The 16,396-nt window shown below is 46.1% G+C and overlaps 1 protein-coding gene across 1 annotated transcript; it reads right to left on the bottom strand.

Annotated features, from left to right (window-relative positions):
* Nucleotides 1-1,265: 1,265 nt before the first annotated feature.
* On the bottom strand, nt 1,266-15,628 carry LOC118944454 (cadherin-17-like). Its single transcript, XM_090223393.1, has 11 exons — nt 15,547-15,628; nt 15,375-15,454; nt 10,277-10,432; nt 9,826-9,987; nt 7,563-7,679; nt 6,893-7,081; nt 6,328-6,498; nt 2,628-2,693; nt 2,452-2,543; nt 2,297-2,349; nt 1,266-1,465 (listed from the first exon to the last, which is right to left on the bottom strand). Exons 1-11 carry the CDS (start codon nt 15,626-15,628, stop codon nt 1,266-1,268), a joined length of 1,368 nt encoding a protein of 455 aa, XP_090079519.1.
* Nucleotides 15,629-16,396: the final 768 nt, after the last annotated feature.

The following is a 16,396-nucleotide window of genomic DNA, read 5'->3' as shown; positions in this document are numbered from 1 at the left end:
AGTTTGCTGACAACACAACAGTGGTAGTCCTGATCACCGACTACGATGAGACAGCCTAAAGGGAGGAGGTCAGAGACCTCGCAGTGTGGTGCCAGGACAACAACCTCTCCCTCAATGTGAGCAAGACAAAGGAGCTGATCGTGGACTACAGGAAAAGGCGGGCCGAACAGGCCCCCATTAACATCGAAGAGGCTGTAGTGGTGCGGGTCGAGAACTTCAAGTTCATTGGTGTCCTCATCAGCAACGAACAATCATGGTCCATACACACCAAGACAGTCGTGAAGAGGGCACTACAACACCTTTTCCCCCACAGGAGACTGAAAAGATTTGGCATGGGTCCCCAGATCCTCAAAAAGGTCTAGAGCTGTACCGTCGAGAGCATCCTGACCGGTTGCATCACCGCCTAGTATGGCAACTGCTCGGCATCTGACCGTAAGGCGCTACAGAGGGTAGTGCATACAGCCCAGTACATCACTGGGGCCAAGCTTCTTGCCATCCAGAACCTACATACTAGCCGGTGTCAGAGGAAAGCCCAAAAAATTGTCAGAGACTCCAGTCACCCAAGTCATAGACTGTTTTCTCTGCTACCGCACGGCAGGCGGTACCGGAGCGCCAAGTTTAGGACCAAAAGCCTTCTTAACAGCTTCTACCCCCAAGCCATAAGACTGCTGCCCCCCCCCCCCCCCCCCCCGCGCCATCCCTTGCTGTTTATGAACTATTTTGCATAGTCACTTCACCTCTACCTACATGTACCCCCGCACATTGACTCGGTACCGGTACCCCCTGTATAAAAAAATATTTTACTTTAGTTTATTTGGTCAATATTTAAGTCTTTCTCGAACTGCACTGTTGGTTAAGGGCTTGTAAGTAAGTATTTCACGCTAAGGTCTACGCTTGTTGTATTCGGCGAATGTGACAAATACCATTTGATTTGGTTTGATTTGATTGATCCTGCAGAGAGGTTAATGTTTCCGGGGTCCGACTTCCTACAGTGTGGTGCTAGCCTACAATGTCATAGCGTTAGGTCACCCTGTCGCTACTACAGTGACTACACCTATTGTATTGTCATGGTAATATACACAACTCATTCCACTGCTGGATTGGTTACTAAAATATCTGATGGGCTAAGAGTTTGGTCTGAACTTGTGTTGATCTTTCTGTGGGTCAAGATAAAATAAAAAATGTCTTAGTGAAAAATTACAGAAGATGGATGATGAGGCAGACCATTGATGGTGGTGAGTTTACAGTTGCCGCGCACGGTGGCGTCACTGCGGAGGGACAAGTTGAGCCTGCCACCATGCTGGGGACCATCGCCGTCCCCGGGATGCCAGCACCAAGGCCTGGTCCTCCCAGCGAGGGGTACACAGGTACTTCCAGGAGTAGTCCCCCACCAAAACAGGACTGTTGTCGTTCACATCCAGGACATGGACTATCACCAGGGTGGAGGAGGACCGAGAAGAGTTCCCTGGGAGGCAAATAGTACAGTTTTAATTTATATTAGTACCCATTGAATCATTGTTAACAACAGTCCTCATGGTGTACTGGGTGATGTCGTATTGGGTGATGCTGGATTGGCTTTGACGAGCACAGAGAGGGACATTAGAAAGCACAACCTCTCTGAACGACAAAGCAGATTTTTTAATGTTTCTGATACCTGTACACTTCGATCCAACCAACATAATACAGTATCTCCACCAATTAACACCACTGTCCTCTCTAGCCTCTATAAGTGTGGACTCAAGATGTGAGTCAGAGCCCCCATTCTTCAGGTAATGGACCAGTCTGAAAATATTTTTCACTCAATGTGATAATAAGTGCCTGCGAGGGATAAGGGCAGCGGGTAATTGGAGAGGTGCCGTGTGCAGCTCTCAGACCCTGCAAGTCTGTCTTCTGTTCGGTTCTGAGTCATGCCTATCTAGTGTGGGGGAGGATTGGATTGGAGTTTTCTATACAACATAAACCCCCTCCTCACTTCCCACTCTACACCCAGCAGCTAGCTAGCGACACACTGGCTGTCACTTCGCATGACTCACTCCCTGCTTATTACTTTGTCACTGAATACTGTCTGGTCTTGAATTGTCAATGGAAGTATTGCTTTAGCCTTGCCTTATTAAATTTGACACCCACTGGGACAAACAGAAGGCCAAGGTCTAAGCTGCCCTGAAGGCTCTGTCTGGAAATATAGAAATATACATTATTCTCAGAAAACCATCTTACGTCCCATCTTCAACCATGGTCTCCATGGTGTAGGTACTGTTTTCCTCTCTGTCCAAGGCCTAGATGGTCTTCAGCTCACCTGAGTACTTCCCATTAGAGAAATACCTATTTCTGTCTCCTCTGAGCAAGTATCTGGACAAAAGTATAGGCGGGGTGGGATAACACCCTTATTAATGCCTTTAAACTGTGAATTCATTTTATTTTTTTCATTATTTCCAATGAATGATGTTTCACCTGATTGGGTGTGAGTCTGGGTCATATCCAAGAATAGTGACAATAACCCGTCCTGGCTCCTCCCCCTCTCTGACGGTGACCTCATAGTGGTTCTGGGACAGGATGGGGCCCTCGTTGACATCGTCCACATAGATGGAGACGGTTGCCGTGAATGCTGACCCATACCTCCCTCAGACCAGGGCCACCGGATATTCAGCACTAAGGAGCAGGATGTACTCGCTCTCCCTCTTGAAGTCCAGCACCTACATGCATACAGGTTGCCATATAAATGCTGTTCATATGGAAGTGCATGCACTAACACACAGTTGAAGTCGGAAGTTTACATACATCTTAGCCAAGTACGTTTTTTCACAATTCTTTACATTTAATCCTAGTAAAATTAACCTGTTTTACGTCAGATAGAATCACCACTTTATTTTAAGAATGTGAAATGTCAGAATAATAGTAGAGAGAATGACTTATTTCAGCGTTGATTTCTTTCATCACATTCCCAGTGGGTCAGAAGTTTACATACACTCAATTAGTATTTGGTAGCATTGCCTTTAAATTGTTTAACTTGGGCCAAATGTTTCGCGCAGCCTTTCACAAGCTTCCCACAATAAGTTGGGTGAATTTTGTCCCATTTCTCCTGACAGAGCTGGTGTAACTGAGTCAGGTTTGTAGGACTCCTTGTGTAACGGATGTGAAATAGCTAGCTAGTTAGCGGTGGTGTGTGCTAAATAGGGTTTCAATCGGTGACGTCACTTGCTCTGAGACCTTGAAGTAGTGGTTCCCCTTGCTCTGCAAGGGCCGTGGCTTTTGGGGAGCGATGGGTAACGATGCTTTGAGGGCGACTGTTGTTGATGTGTGCAGAGGGTCCCTGGTTCGCGCCCGGGTATGGGCGAGGGGACGGTCTAAAGTTATACTGTTACACTTGCTCGCACGCACTTTTTCAGTTCTGCCCACAAATGTTCTATAGGATTGAGGTCAGGGCTTTGTGATGGCCACTCCAATACCTTGACATTGTTGTCCTTAAGCCATTTTGCCACAACTTTGGAAGTATGCTTGGGGTCATTGTCCATTTGGAAGACCCATTTGCGACCAAGCTTTAACTTCCTGACTGATGTCTTGCTTCAAAATATCCACATAATTTCCCTGCCTCATGATACCATCTATTTTGTGAAGTGCACCAGTCCCTCCTGCAGCAATGCACCCCAGCAACATGATGCTGCCACCCCTGTGCTTAATGGTTGGGATGGTGTTCTTCGACTTGCAAGCATCCCCCTCTTTCCTTCAAACATCAGGATAGTTATTATGGCCAAACAGTTCTATTTTTGTTTCATCAGACCAGAGGACATTTCTCCAAAAAGTACGATCTTTGTCCCCATGTGCAGTTGCAAACCGTAGTCTGGCTTTTTTAAGGCGGTTTTTGAGCAGTGGCTTCTTCCTTGCTGAGCGGCCTTTCAGGTTACGTCGACATAGGACTTGTTTTTACTGTGGATATAGATACTTTTGTACCTGTTTCCTCCAGCATCTTCACAAGGTCCTTTGCTGTTGTTCTGTGATTGATTTGCACTTTTCGCACCAAAGTACGTTCATCTCTAGGAGACCGAACGCGTCTCCTTCCTGAGCGGTATGACGGCATGGTGTTTATACTTGCTTACTATTGTTTGTACAGATGAATATGGTACCTTCAGGCATTTGAAAACTGTTCCCAAGGATGAACCAGACTTGTGGAGGTCTACAATTATTTTCTGAGGTCTTGGCTGATTTCTTTTGATTTTCTCATGATGTCAAGCAAAGGGGCACTGAGTTTGAAGGTAGGCCTTGAAATACATCCACAGTTACACCTCCAATTGACTCAAATTATGTCAATTAGCCTATCAGAAGCTTCTAAAGCCATGAAATCATTATCTGGAATTTTCCAAGCTGTTTAAAGGCACAATCAACTTAGTGTATGTAAACTTCTGACCCACCGGAATTGTGATACAGTGAATTATAAGTCAAATAATCTGTCTGTAAACAATTGTTGGAAAAATCACTTGTGTCATGCACAAAGTAGATGTCCTAACCAACTTGCCAAAAGTATATTTTGTTAACAAGAAATTTGTGGAGTGGTTGAAAAACGAGTTTTAATGACTCCAACCTAAGTGTATGTAAACTACCGACTTGTAGTGTTCTAATAGCTGTAAAACATGGGAACATAGTGTTCAACGGTGCAAGAATGAACACCAGGAAAATAATCATGGGAGAGCTTTACTAACATTTCCCAGAAAACAGCAGATTTTATCTATTGGAGCAAACACAGGAGATCAGAAAGAGCCTGCATATGTCTGCTGCTAATCGGCGTGTTCCACAGATTTACAGGCTGATCCTACTGGAAAGGAAAGGGTTGTGGAACAATACACAGTGACTCTAAACAATGCCTCTATAATACCGTCACCTGCATAATACCGCCAGACAAGATGATTTACCAGGAGAGAGGAGTTTTATTCCCACCGTAAAATGGAAACTGGAATGATAGGGACGGGCATTTGATTCAAGTGTCACCTGACATGAATCCTGAGTGTGATGGAGAATCCCGTTAGTGGACAGCCATTGCTATGCTTACTCTGTGAGGTCATAGCCCAGGATTGTATCCCCTTGTGCTGTCTACGTTCTGGTGAAATGAAGTGATTGCTGTTGCTCATAACATGTCGATTGGCCCAAATAGCTACCTCTGTTGCTAGAGAAAAAACACAGACGTTGATCAGTGTTGGAGTGACTCATGGTGCTGACTGGAAGTGAAGTGCAGGTTTGTATCAGGCAACAACCAGAAGAATCCAAACACCCCTCAGCTGCCGTTGCTGGCCTTAAGTTGCTGTGTGGAGGGCGGCCCTCTAGGTTAAATGGGGACACTTGAAGCATGAGAGTCTCCAGCTCAATGGGTTTAAAAAGAAGGAGACGATTGCTAGTGATCCCCTCTTTTATATCAAGATTGTAATAAGATCAAAGAAGTAGTACTGTGTGTGTGTGTGTGTGTGTGTGTGTGTGTGTGTGTGTGTGTGTGTGTGTGTGTGTGTGTGTGTGTGTGTGTGTATGTGTGTGTGTGTGTGTGTGTGTGTGTGTGTGTGTGTGTGTGCGTGCGTGTGTATGGCATGTGTAGTGCGTGTGTGTGTGTGTGTGTTCATCTGTAATCTCTATTCTTCCCTTCTGAAAATGGTTGAATCAGCTATGTGCACCTGCCACCTAGCACACGGCCACCAAACACACATTTTTCGACGCCATCCTCTCTCATTCACATCTGAACAGAACACGTGCTTGACATGGGCCTGGTAGAAAAAAGGCCCAGAGTTTTTCCTGACCAGGTCACGTGGATTAGCATGCTACACCCAACCTCAGACACACACGCCTACTGCACAGCAGGAGCTGAATACTCTCATTGATATTATCCTCACGCTATCGAAACAACCGTAGCACAGCACCAGAGAGACAGATTAGCTAGTGTTTAGTTAGCGGTGCCCTTGCCTGTGTGGTAAACAGGTAATTACTTTCCACAGACTAATGGCACTGTGTCATTATTCAGTTAGACGTCGTGCAAGCTGCTGTTATAGAGACAACGGGACTACCCTCTGGGCTGTCTCAGTCTCGCCACAAGGCAACATGTTAGTGAGCGTGCTCGGATGTGCTAACAAGCTATTTTATCAGACGGACGGTCGTTGGCTGGCTTTAAGCCTGTAACTCCTACACTAAATATTCACTGTATGTGGTGGTTCAAAATTGGCTACAGTAGGCCTATGTCAGAGCCTTATACAGCATGTCATTACTGTATGGCAGGGTTCATCAGAGACAATGCAAAGGGGTTGTGCTCCAGTCCTGTATCAGTTTAGACAATACCGGAGGCAACTCCTGGTTTACCTCTGCGGAATATAGGTAACAGTCCTCTTCTCCCATAGAGCGGTAGAACGTAGTTGCCCCGCTTCCAGAGAATGGGTACACAAACAATGACAAACACTCCCTCTCTTCTCTCCAAAGCCCTCCTGTCCAGGCCAGGGGAGAGAGCTGAGGCAGGGCGGTGCTGGGGCGGGGCTGGGAGCGTGGAGGGGATTACAGGAGACCAGGGAAAAGCCAGAGAGACACCCCAGGGATGGGCTCAGATTATTTGGGGATAAACTATTGTTTGTGTCATGGCTTATTTTTGGGACACGTGCCGTGGAAATGCCCACATGTGCGTGTATGAAGAGACACAGAAAGGGATATACAAAGCAAGATTCAATATGCATGTATCTTTTCCTTATGGTTACTTACTAAAATGCATAATTATGAAGAGTCAATATTGAATATTTCTACGTAGTTATTATTACCATGTTGAGATCATGTTAAAATGCCTCCTATTCAATCAACGTCTAGGGCTCTCTGGGTTGTCTTATTTGTGAATGAACAAGAGAGAATAGAGACTGTTGAATGAAGGAGATTGACGTACCTTGGAGAGGATGAGTGAAACCTCATTGGTCTGCTTGTCTGTGACCGGTGTGAACACCTCCTCATTGCCAGACTCCAGCCTGTAACTCACCTGCCAGCTGTCTCCTCCCCTCTCATCAGCATCGCATGCCAACACCGCCGTTATTGTGGCTCCCAAAGGAGCATCCTCTGTCAGGTGGAAGGGGCCGTACTAAGAGAGGGGGGGAGGAGGTAGAGAAAAAGGTGAGAGGAGAAAGGGAGAGAGGAGGGGGGGACGAGGACAGGGAGAAGAAAAAGATAATGAAGCAGGGGCTACTATCTGCATAGCTTTCTCTCTGGGGTTTTTATGCTGGGTATCCGTAAAGCACTTTGTGACAACTGCTGAAAAGGGCTTAATAAAATACATGTGATTGTTTGAGAAATAGTTTAAAAGTATATTATTTAGTATTAGATGGATTTAGCTTGGAATTTGCATTTTTAGGACTACTCCATTGGTTCCGTTGTTCCAGGCAAACCATATCAAGTGCATTTCAAATATTTGAACATATTTGACATAATCTAGGTTATGTACAGTGTATTTGACCCAGGTCTGGTGTGTGTATGCAGGCATGTTCCGTGTGGTCCTGTGTTGTTGACCTTCATTCACACACCTCCAATCTCTCTGCTTGGGAGTCCTTTAATCAGCCACTCACTGTGGCCCTCCACTGAAGCGGTAGAGGCTCTGATCTGCCTGCCCGGGCTAGAGGGTCGCTGATACCATGGGCCTCATCACTCACCTGCCAGCTCCCTACAAACCCGTTCACATGTTGCTGGAAAAAGCAGGGGCACTCTGGCGTGACCCACTCAAGAGCTTTTTCCACCTCAGTGTGTGTGTGTGTGTGTGTGTGTGTGTGTGTGTGTGTGTGTGTGTGTGTGTGTGTGTGTGTGTGTGTGTGTGTGTGTGTGTGTGTGTGTGTGTGTGTGTGTGTGTGTGTGCGCGCGTGTGTGCGTGTGCGTGCCAGAGTGAGAGAACATGAGCCTGGGGCTGGCATCGACTCAAAACATGATTGACAGCATTGTTGAGGTGCATAGAGAATCCAAAATGAGAATCCAAAATGAGCTGTAAATCTTTTGTCATGGCATGCACCCAATGAAGAAGACACTGGATGACTCTGGGATGACTCTGGGATGACTCTAGAATATGAAGGCAGGGCACGTCTACTGTATCGTAACAGTACCTTCTCTCACTCCGAGAGCATCTGAACTTAACAAGCACAGTTGGGGTTTACATTGACTTAGCACCAGTGAGGACAACGAGAGCTTTGTGTCCCATTGTCAAGTCCCCATTTTAAGATGACTATCCTGTCTCCTGTATTGTTCAGGAGGTGTGGGTGTAGACTGTTTTCTGCTCCGTAACAGTGTGTTAGAAAAGGGTCTATCTATGGCCCGTATACTGCATACCTTGAGGCCAGCGCTAACCAAATGTTGTCTCATGGAGACCTCAGCGGTGACTTCATTATTCATGAGGATTGACTATGGAAAAGACCACTGGAAACACTGACTGTCCCCAGAGATTCTCTCATAGATCAGAAATAGCCTTTATGTTAAGACTGAGGTCCATTTCAATGGTAGGCTCAGCTACACTCCCCCCGAACCAGAGGAGATGACAACACTGTGCGGCTAACGAGAGCTCGTATGAGTTTTTTTTCTTGACAAAATTGCAGAACGATGCAGTTCATTTCTGTACTAGAAGGGATGCATTTTTTCACTTTTAACAAAGTATTTCATATTTCATTAAAAACTACTTTTTTTTTTTACCGGTGATCTCAGACGTGATAGTAAATATTGCTCAGTGCAACGATTTTCCTATGAAGATGTGACTGCCGCAAGTGTCAGGGATATCATTTAGAGCTTTCTTATGGTGACGCTGGGGATTTGCCTTATTCTATAAATAAAGGATTCTCACAGGACTCATCTGAGGCTTATTCAGATTAACTCAGAGAACATTGTCCATTTGGAGCACAATGAGAAATAAACCCTACAATAATACGCTTCCATCTCCACAGATGTGGCATATTAATTTGATCACCCTGTTGTAGGAGAACTGTCCTGCAATGCAGGAAATGTCAAACATGTAGCGTATTTGAGATACATTTTTTTTTTTTTTTATGCTTCTGAAGTTTGTAACTCCCACTTTTAAATTTCAGACTTGACTTAATTCATTGTCCATTAATTATAAGCCACGTAACAATTCACATTTTCTGTTGCTGAAGGATTACTTCACTGCTGTAGCGAACTGGCTCAAATGAAGGTCCTACATTTGTATAAGCCTGAGATTTAAGCTTGGATCCCCCTAAAAGCACTCCATCTCTCTCCCCTCTGGGAAATCAAATCAGTGACCTGGAGGGAGAGTTCAAAAAGCTGCCATTCAACAGAAAATAAAAAAACGAATATACTGTCTAAGCAGATAGATTTGCAATGAGTGCTCTGAATCACTTCTATCCCCCCCCAAACCAAAAATCACCCTGTCGGTCCTCTCTTCAGCCTGGGTAAAGGCGCCTCGTGTTGAGTGAAGACGGGTGGGTTGTCGTTCTCGTCCTGCACTGTCTCAACCACAGTACAGGAGCTGTTTAAGCCTGCAAAGGAAATCATCATCAGAGAGAGACAGGCTCCATCAGTGAGTCACTTAGTTTGGCATGCCTCTGTCATACTGATGCCTTCAGTCTTAATCATGATCATCAGTCACTGCAGTGTCATATTTAAACAATATTCTCCTCAGAAGAAGCAGAGGGAAAACCTCCAACATTACATCTGCTAGTCTAAAACTCATTTACCCTACCACTGCACCTGTCTACATATCACAATAGGTTACTACTATAGAGTATCTCTGGATTATCTTTACATTGTACTATGTATACATTATCTTTGTGGAAGTAATCCCTCACCCCTCTCCCTAACACCACAGAACCACATTGCCGTGCAGCACTGTTGGTCACCTTTAGCGTCCTCAGCAGTGATGGTCAGTGTGTACTGTGGGGCAGCTCCCTCCAGGTTGCCTGCCTGCACTGAGATGACCCCAGAGTCACGGTCCACCTGGAACAAGGCACTAGAGCTCTCTAGGATCTGGCCAACCAGCCGCTAGAAGATTGTCACGTTATCGGTTTTCGGATCATCGTTGTCGGCTGCTTGAACTGTGAGGATTTCTGTCCCTGGGAAAAGAGCAACGTCCTCACAGATTAGTGTGTGGGCAAAAACACATTTTCTTTGAACCCTCAAGTGAGAAACACAGAATCCTATTTTGAGCATCCTGATGAATTTCTCCATTGTTTTTTATTTCGGAGTATTTCGTTTTAAGCGTAAACAGAAGGCCTTTGTGATCCAGTATGTTCCAGAGTTGTCTGTAGTATGAGTGTTCCGAGGGTTGCGCCTCACGCCGTGGGGCAAGCTCCTCGACCACGGTGTGGTACTGTGTGGTAGGGAACGTGGGCCTGTTGTCGTTGGCATCGTCCGCCATCACTCTCAGCTCCACAGGCTTGGCGATCTCCCTGCCGTCCGGACGCTCCACCACGATGCTGATCTGGAACTATCAGACATGTGCTTTCACAAAGTGTCCAGATCAAATCTCCCTGTGTGGACGCACAGTGAGACCACAGACCTTCACACTGGAATAACACAAAGCGCCAGTTCTCAGCCATGGAAAGATCTTCATGTTTTGTATTGAACGATGCACAATTACACACTGGAACCACAGTCTGAGATAAAGCCCCAACGATTTTGTATTCGTTATTTATTGAGCTTTCTTGGAATAGATAGGGGTATGGGAGGTGTGTGGGGTGTATGCGTGTGAATGAAATTGCTTTTTTAGAGTGCAGATTGCTCACCCCCCTCTCTCCCCTTTCACTCTGACCTGTCTTTAGAAGATGAAGCCATTAAGTGAACGATAGGCAGTGACAGTGCTAACACTCAGTGTGTCCATTGATTCCTGGGCTGCCATTCAGCTCGTCCAGAGATGATTCATCATGCGGGCACGCAACTCTGTCAACACCAAGCGAGAGGTACTGTACACGTGCATGCATCCCCTCCTCCTCTCCTCCCTTTTCCCTCCATCAGCTGTAAGAGTCACATGGCACGGACATATGAGTCTCAGTCAGTCAGCGTGGAACCATCGCAATCAGGGAACCTGGACTGCCTCACTCGTGTTGTGTTGCGTGAGGAGGTGGATCAATAGGCTGTGACTCATGTGTGATGCATGCTGGAACATGACAGCTCCATCATGATAGGTGACAGTCACTGCCGGGCAGGGAGAGAGGATAAGGAGGGGAGAGGGAGATCTGGCTTTATGATTACTGTGCTATAGGTACGGTTCAGACAGAATAGACTCTCCGAGGGCTTTCTGTAGAAACAGAACCTCCAATAACCTGATGGATTTCTCCTTACTTGTGTCAGAGCAGTGAGCAGTTAAGGTCTCTGGCCAAACACGTTGCTTGTTACTCTGCGGAATGACCCCAAAGACAACCTGTGCCAAAAAAATGGATGTTTATCTAATCCTGTACAGCTTTGGAGCTTAGCTTTTTGGAAAACTGCCGAGGAGGAAAAAAGACACGTTGTGATTTGAGTCATGATCCTCCTTTTCTTGTTAACCCCGATTTTCCTCTGTTCTCACAGTGTAATGCCGTACATCACATGACATGACGATGCGTTCACAGTCCTAACAAGTCCTTACTATATGTTAAAGACAAGGAGGTACGATACAATATGAATGAAAACTGTGTGGCCACTCGCCTGGTCCTGAGTCTCTCTGTCTAGTGGGGCGTTGAGAGAGATGACTCCCTCGTTGCTGACAGTGAACAGCATCTCTGGGAATTCCCCCTCCAGTCTGCTCCCTACCAGACCCCCCCCCCCCCCCACTCCACTTCACCTAGACACCACACAGGGAAGCAGGGAAGGCACGGAACAGCTCATAAACTGAACATAGTAAATTCAACGGTCTCTCTGCACTGCAGGATTGTAGGATTGAGGCCCCCTTCAGCTGTTCCCACTCACTCTCTTTCCTTCTCTCTCTCTTTCTAGTAAAGTATAGACACCTAGGCTTTACTAGAGAGGGAAACCTGTGAGGTGTTTAAATTATAAAGCGCTGAGTCAATGTACAAAAGCTCATACATGTTGGATGGGGGGGGGGCTTCCACTGATTTAAAGCACAGGGCCGGACAGGGCCGGACAGGGCAGTATGATTAGCTCAGAGGGCCCCATGAAACAGCACCGAAGAAGGAGCGGTCACCGGCAGAGATACAGGGGGGCATGTGCATCTCCTCAACCCACTGTCACACTTCCACTTCATTGTTTTGGAGATGGCTCCCCAAACGCAGAGGCTGTGTATACACAAGTCCCTCTTCTCACGACTTCCCATAACCAGTGTTATGGTGTTTCAGGGCCTCAGTGCTTTGAAGAGATGTAGTATATAACAACGTGATTGATGACCTGGTTGCTCTAAAAATGGATGAGTAGAGTACACCGTAGCTAATGTAATGTCTTGCTTTCATTGCTTTTTTTTTAACAGCTTGCAGTGCACGCTCTGTCTTCTACGTCACCTTAAAAGGGCAATTCCACCACTTTTCAGCCACATATTCATTAGCTCCAGCACCATACCGGTGTCGACATATGTGAAAATGGCGTGTTTCTATGACTTGTGGTTAAAAAGATAAGAAGAAAGGTCCTACATTTGTCTTTTTTTAAATCTGAGACATCAGTGATTTTCAAAAACCTACAACAGGTTTCTAGCCAGAGGGAGGGTATTTTCTTGCTCATCACGTCATCAAGAAATTCTCATAGTGTTTGAAAATCACAATTTTTCAAAGAAGCAATGCTTCTTGAGATCAACAACCAATGTGCACCTATATCACTATCAATGACTGAAGGAAAATATTTTGAAAGAAAATGGCATAATGGAAGAAAAACCCATCAGCATAATGCATACGTGTTGCACAACATTTCACTGAATAGAGAAATGACTTTCCATACTGCCGATAGTAAAGGGCTCCCAGTTATACTCAGAGTCTTTCAACATGACCCACTCATCTGTTTGGTAACTGCACAGCTGTGAGTCCTACCACCTACATACACATGGTGGTAAAGGCAGAGTGGGTGGAGAGAGGCTTTTCCCATCATGTGGGCACGGTCGGCCAGTGGTGGATTCTATACTGTTACCTCTTTACATGGACATGTAGATATGGTGTTGTGTTCTGCCCCTACAATACAAGTTATAGCCTAATTAATTGTAATATAGTAATAGCATTTTGACCAGCAGATGATATTTTTTATGAGGGTTTGAGAATCTCAAGGACAGTGTAGTCTTGTATTTTAAACCTGAGCCACGCACACACACACACACACACACTCACTCACTCACTCACTCACTCACTCACTCACTCACTCACTCACTCACTCACTCACACATGTTCCGGCAGAAATTTGTATGACATGTTTGAGATTTTGCCTGTCCACATTTTAGGTTGGTAAATTGGCATTGAAAATATGAAAAAAAAGATCAAATCTGCCCACGTTTTGATACCACATGTTTTGAGTCCACACGTTTTCAGTGGGCGGATGGAGCTGGCGTGAGTGAGAGGAGGAGAGGAGGAGGAGAGGGGGAAGAGGAGGAGGAGGAGGAGGGGAGTTACTGTGGCGACACCCACAGACCACAATGAAATGTAGAAATGCACATATTCACAGCAAATCATGACTCTATGTTCTCAAGTTTGCGTTACTGTCTTGAGGTCTTGAGTTTGCATTTCTGACCATGTTCCATTGTTGTAAGCACCTGTAACTAGTAAACAGACTATTGTTCCATCGTCGTAAGGACCTACATATAGAAAACAGACTATTGTTTTCCAGAATAATAAATGCTGATGGAGATGCAGATAAGATCCATACCACTGAGCAGTAACAGAACTTCCTGTTTTCCTCTTTTTGATAATATCAGATGTTTCCAGTTATTTACACAGCTTTAGCGATTTGGTGCTGATTCAAGCACTGGGCCTTGGCTAATATTATAAATGTTGAATAACAAGCTAACGGTCCGACTGTAAAGTAAACCAGGTGCAGATACGGCGACACTGGCCTGGCACAGAGCACAGAGACTGATCCCTATTCAATCACAACCGCTAAGTCAGAAACAAATGTAGGTTTTGATTGAACAATCTTCGACATTATGGACACACACACACACACACACACACAGACACACACACCAACCGCGGGAACGGAACCTCGGGCTACAGGGACTCAGGCAGGGGAAAGCCTAGGGGTAAGAGTGACATTAATAATGCACACCGTGGTCGCTTAGGAAAGCCCGGGGGGGACTAAAAAGACAACAACACAACTGCAGTATCCTGATGCTTCACCCATTCCATTACATAATGACATTTTACAATGAACAGTCAAATAAAACATTGGATGAAAGTTTACAGTGTTTGACATTTGTCAGATGACTGCTTTCCATTATTCTAGACTAGAGGCAAAGGACACATGGGTAGGGACACCTGCAGGAATATATAGGACACCTGCAGTAATGTACAGATATCTCTGTGATCCCTGAAAGCATCACTGTGTGTCACGTATGAGATGGGGATGGAGATGGAGCATGATACTATGTCACCTGTGAGATGGGGATGGGGCAGGGGCCAGGGAGGTTCTACCTGTGAGATGGGAATGGGGTAGGGGCCAGGGAGGTTCTACCTGTGAGATGGGAATGGGGTAGGGGCCAGGGAGGTTCTACCTGTGAGATGGGAATGGGGTAGGGGCGAGGGAGGTTCTACCTGTGAGATGGGAATGGGGTAGGGGCCAGGAAGGTTATACATGTGAGATGGGGGTGGGGTAGGGGCCAGGGAAGTACCTGTGAGATGGGGATGGGGTAGGGGCCAGGAAGGTTATACCTGTGAGATGGGAATGGGGTAGGGGCCAGGAAGGTTATACCTGTGAGATGGGGGTGGGGTAGGGGCCAGGAAGGTTCTACCTGTGAGATGGGGATGGGGTAGGGGCCAGGAAGGTTATACCTCTGAGATGGGGATGTGGTAGGGGCCAGGGAAGTACCTGTGAGATGGGGATGGGGTAGGGGCCAGGAAGGTTCTACCTGTGAGATCGGAATGGGGTAGGGGCCAGGAAGGTTATACCTGTGAGATGGGGGTGGGGTAGGGGCCAGGAAAGTTATACCTGTGAGATGGGAATGGGGTAGGGGCCAGGAAGGTTGTACCTGTGAGATGGGGATGGGGTAGGGGCCAGGAAGGTTATACCTGTGAGATGGGGATGGGGTAGGGGCCAGGAAGGTTATACCTGTGAGATGGGAATGGGGTAGGGGCCAGGGAAGTAATACATGTGAGATGGGGGTGGGGTAGGGGCCAAGAAGGTTATACCTGTGAGATGGGAATGGGGTAGGGGCCAGGGAAGTACCTGTGAGATGGGGATTGGGTAGGGGCCAGGGAGGTAATACATGTGAGATGGGGATGGGGTAGGGACCAGGAAGGTTATACCTGTGAGATGGGGGTGGGGTACGGGCCAGGGAAGTAATACATGTGAGATGGGGATGGGGTAGGGGCCAGGAAGGTCATACCTGTGAGATGGGGATGGGGTAGGGGCCAGGAAGGTTATACATGTGAGATGGGGGTGGGGTAGGGGCAGTTGAGTGAGGGGCCTGTAACTCACCGTCCTCAGTGAGAGACACCTCGCCGGTCACAGAGTCTATGAAGAACATGTGACTGGAGGGGATCCTGGGGGTCTGGTCCATCAGACTGATGCGCAGGTCTCAGCACGGGCTGTGTTACAGTCGTCGCGGTCACATGGCCCCCACTTGCATGCATGAGATCCTTAGCCAAGAGAAAGATAGACAAGCTTCTGTACAGCGGTGTACATTCACACGGTGATTTGACTAGTCAATCATAAGCAAGGGTGACAATAGCTCGTTCTGGTAGTGAAACATCCTTACTCAGTTCAAATGCTAGTATTCCTCCTGGACAATCTTGATTTAATCATGATAACCTTATGACTTTATTCTAAGATAATTTTACATTTGGTAAGAACATGAGTTGTTTAACATATTCATGTCTACTGTAGTTCATTTGAATAGAGGCAGACTTTATGAGATATTTCTGAGATATATAAGATATTCTCAATGTAAATTCTGCTCCTATCCTTTCCTGAAAGTCATGTGACAATGTAATCAATGGCAACCCACTATTATCTGGTGGTGTGATGCTCACCCACGCACACAGCTCCCTCTCATCCACTCAAACGTGAGTCCCCTCAGTCACATAAATCCAGACGCTTGAGTCATCTCTGACGCAAAAACGCAAAGAACTACCCCACAATAGCCCAAGGTCAGACTTTAGTAAGACTCCAAGAAAATAAAAGAAAAAGTACATCACCTCCACTTCTAATACACATAGCGTATATGTCCTTCACTTCACTTCACTATATGTGGATACTTCAAGTGATGCTATTTCTGTATAAGTCATAAAGATTCAGACAATGCAAACATCACTCATCAGTATGTATT

Source organism: Oncorhynchus mykiss, chromosome 26 (assembly GCF_057628025.1).
Source record: "Oncorhynchus mykiss isolate SJ-2025 chromosome 26, ASM5762802v1, whole genome shotgun sequence".
NCBI lineage: Eukaryota > Metazoa > Chordata > Actinopteri > Salmoniformes > Salmonidae > Oncorhynchus > Oncorhynchus mykiss.
This window is presented reverse-complemented; position numbering and strand designations above follow the sequence as displayed.

Bases quoted from the DNA above. Each gene is read 5' to 3' on its own strand.
- LOC118944454 (XM_090223393.1), bottom strand. From the start codon at position 15,628: ATGGACCAGACCCCCAGGATCCCCTCCAGTCACATGTTCTTCATAGAC. The intron at 10,433-15,374 runs GTATAACCTTCC...CATGTCTGATAG, and splicing joins ACCCCACCCCCATCTCACAG to TTCCAGATCAGCATCGTGGT. The intron at 2,694-6,327 runs GTAAACCAGGAG...GTATGCATGTAG, and splicing joins GTTACCTATATTCCGCAGAG to GTGCTGGACTTCAAGAGGGA.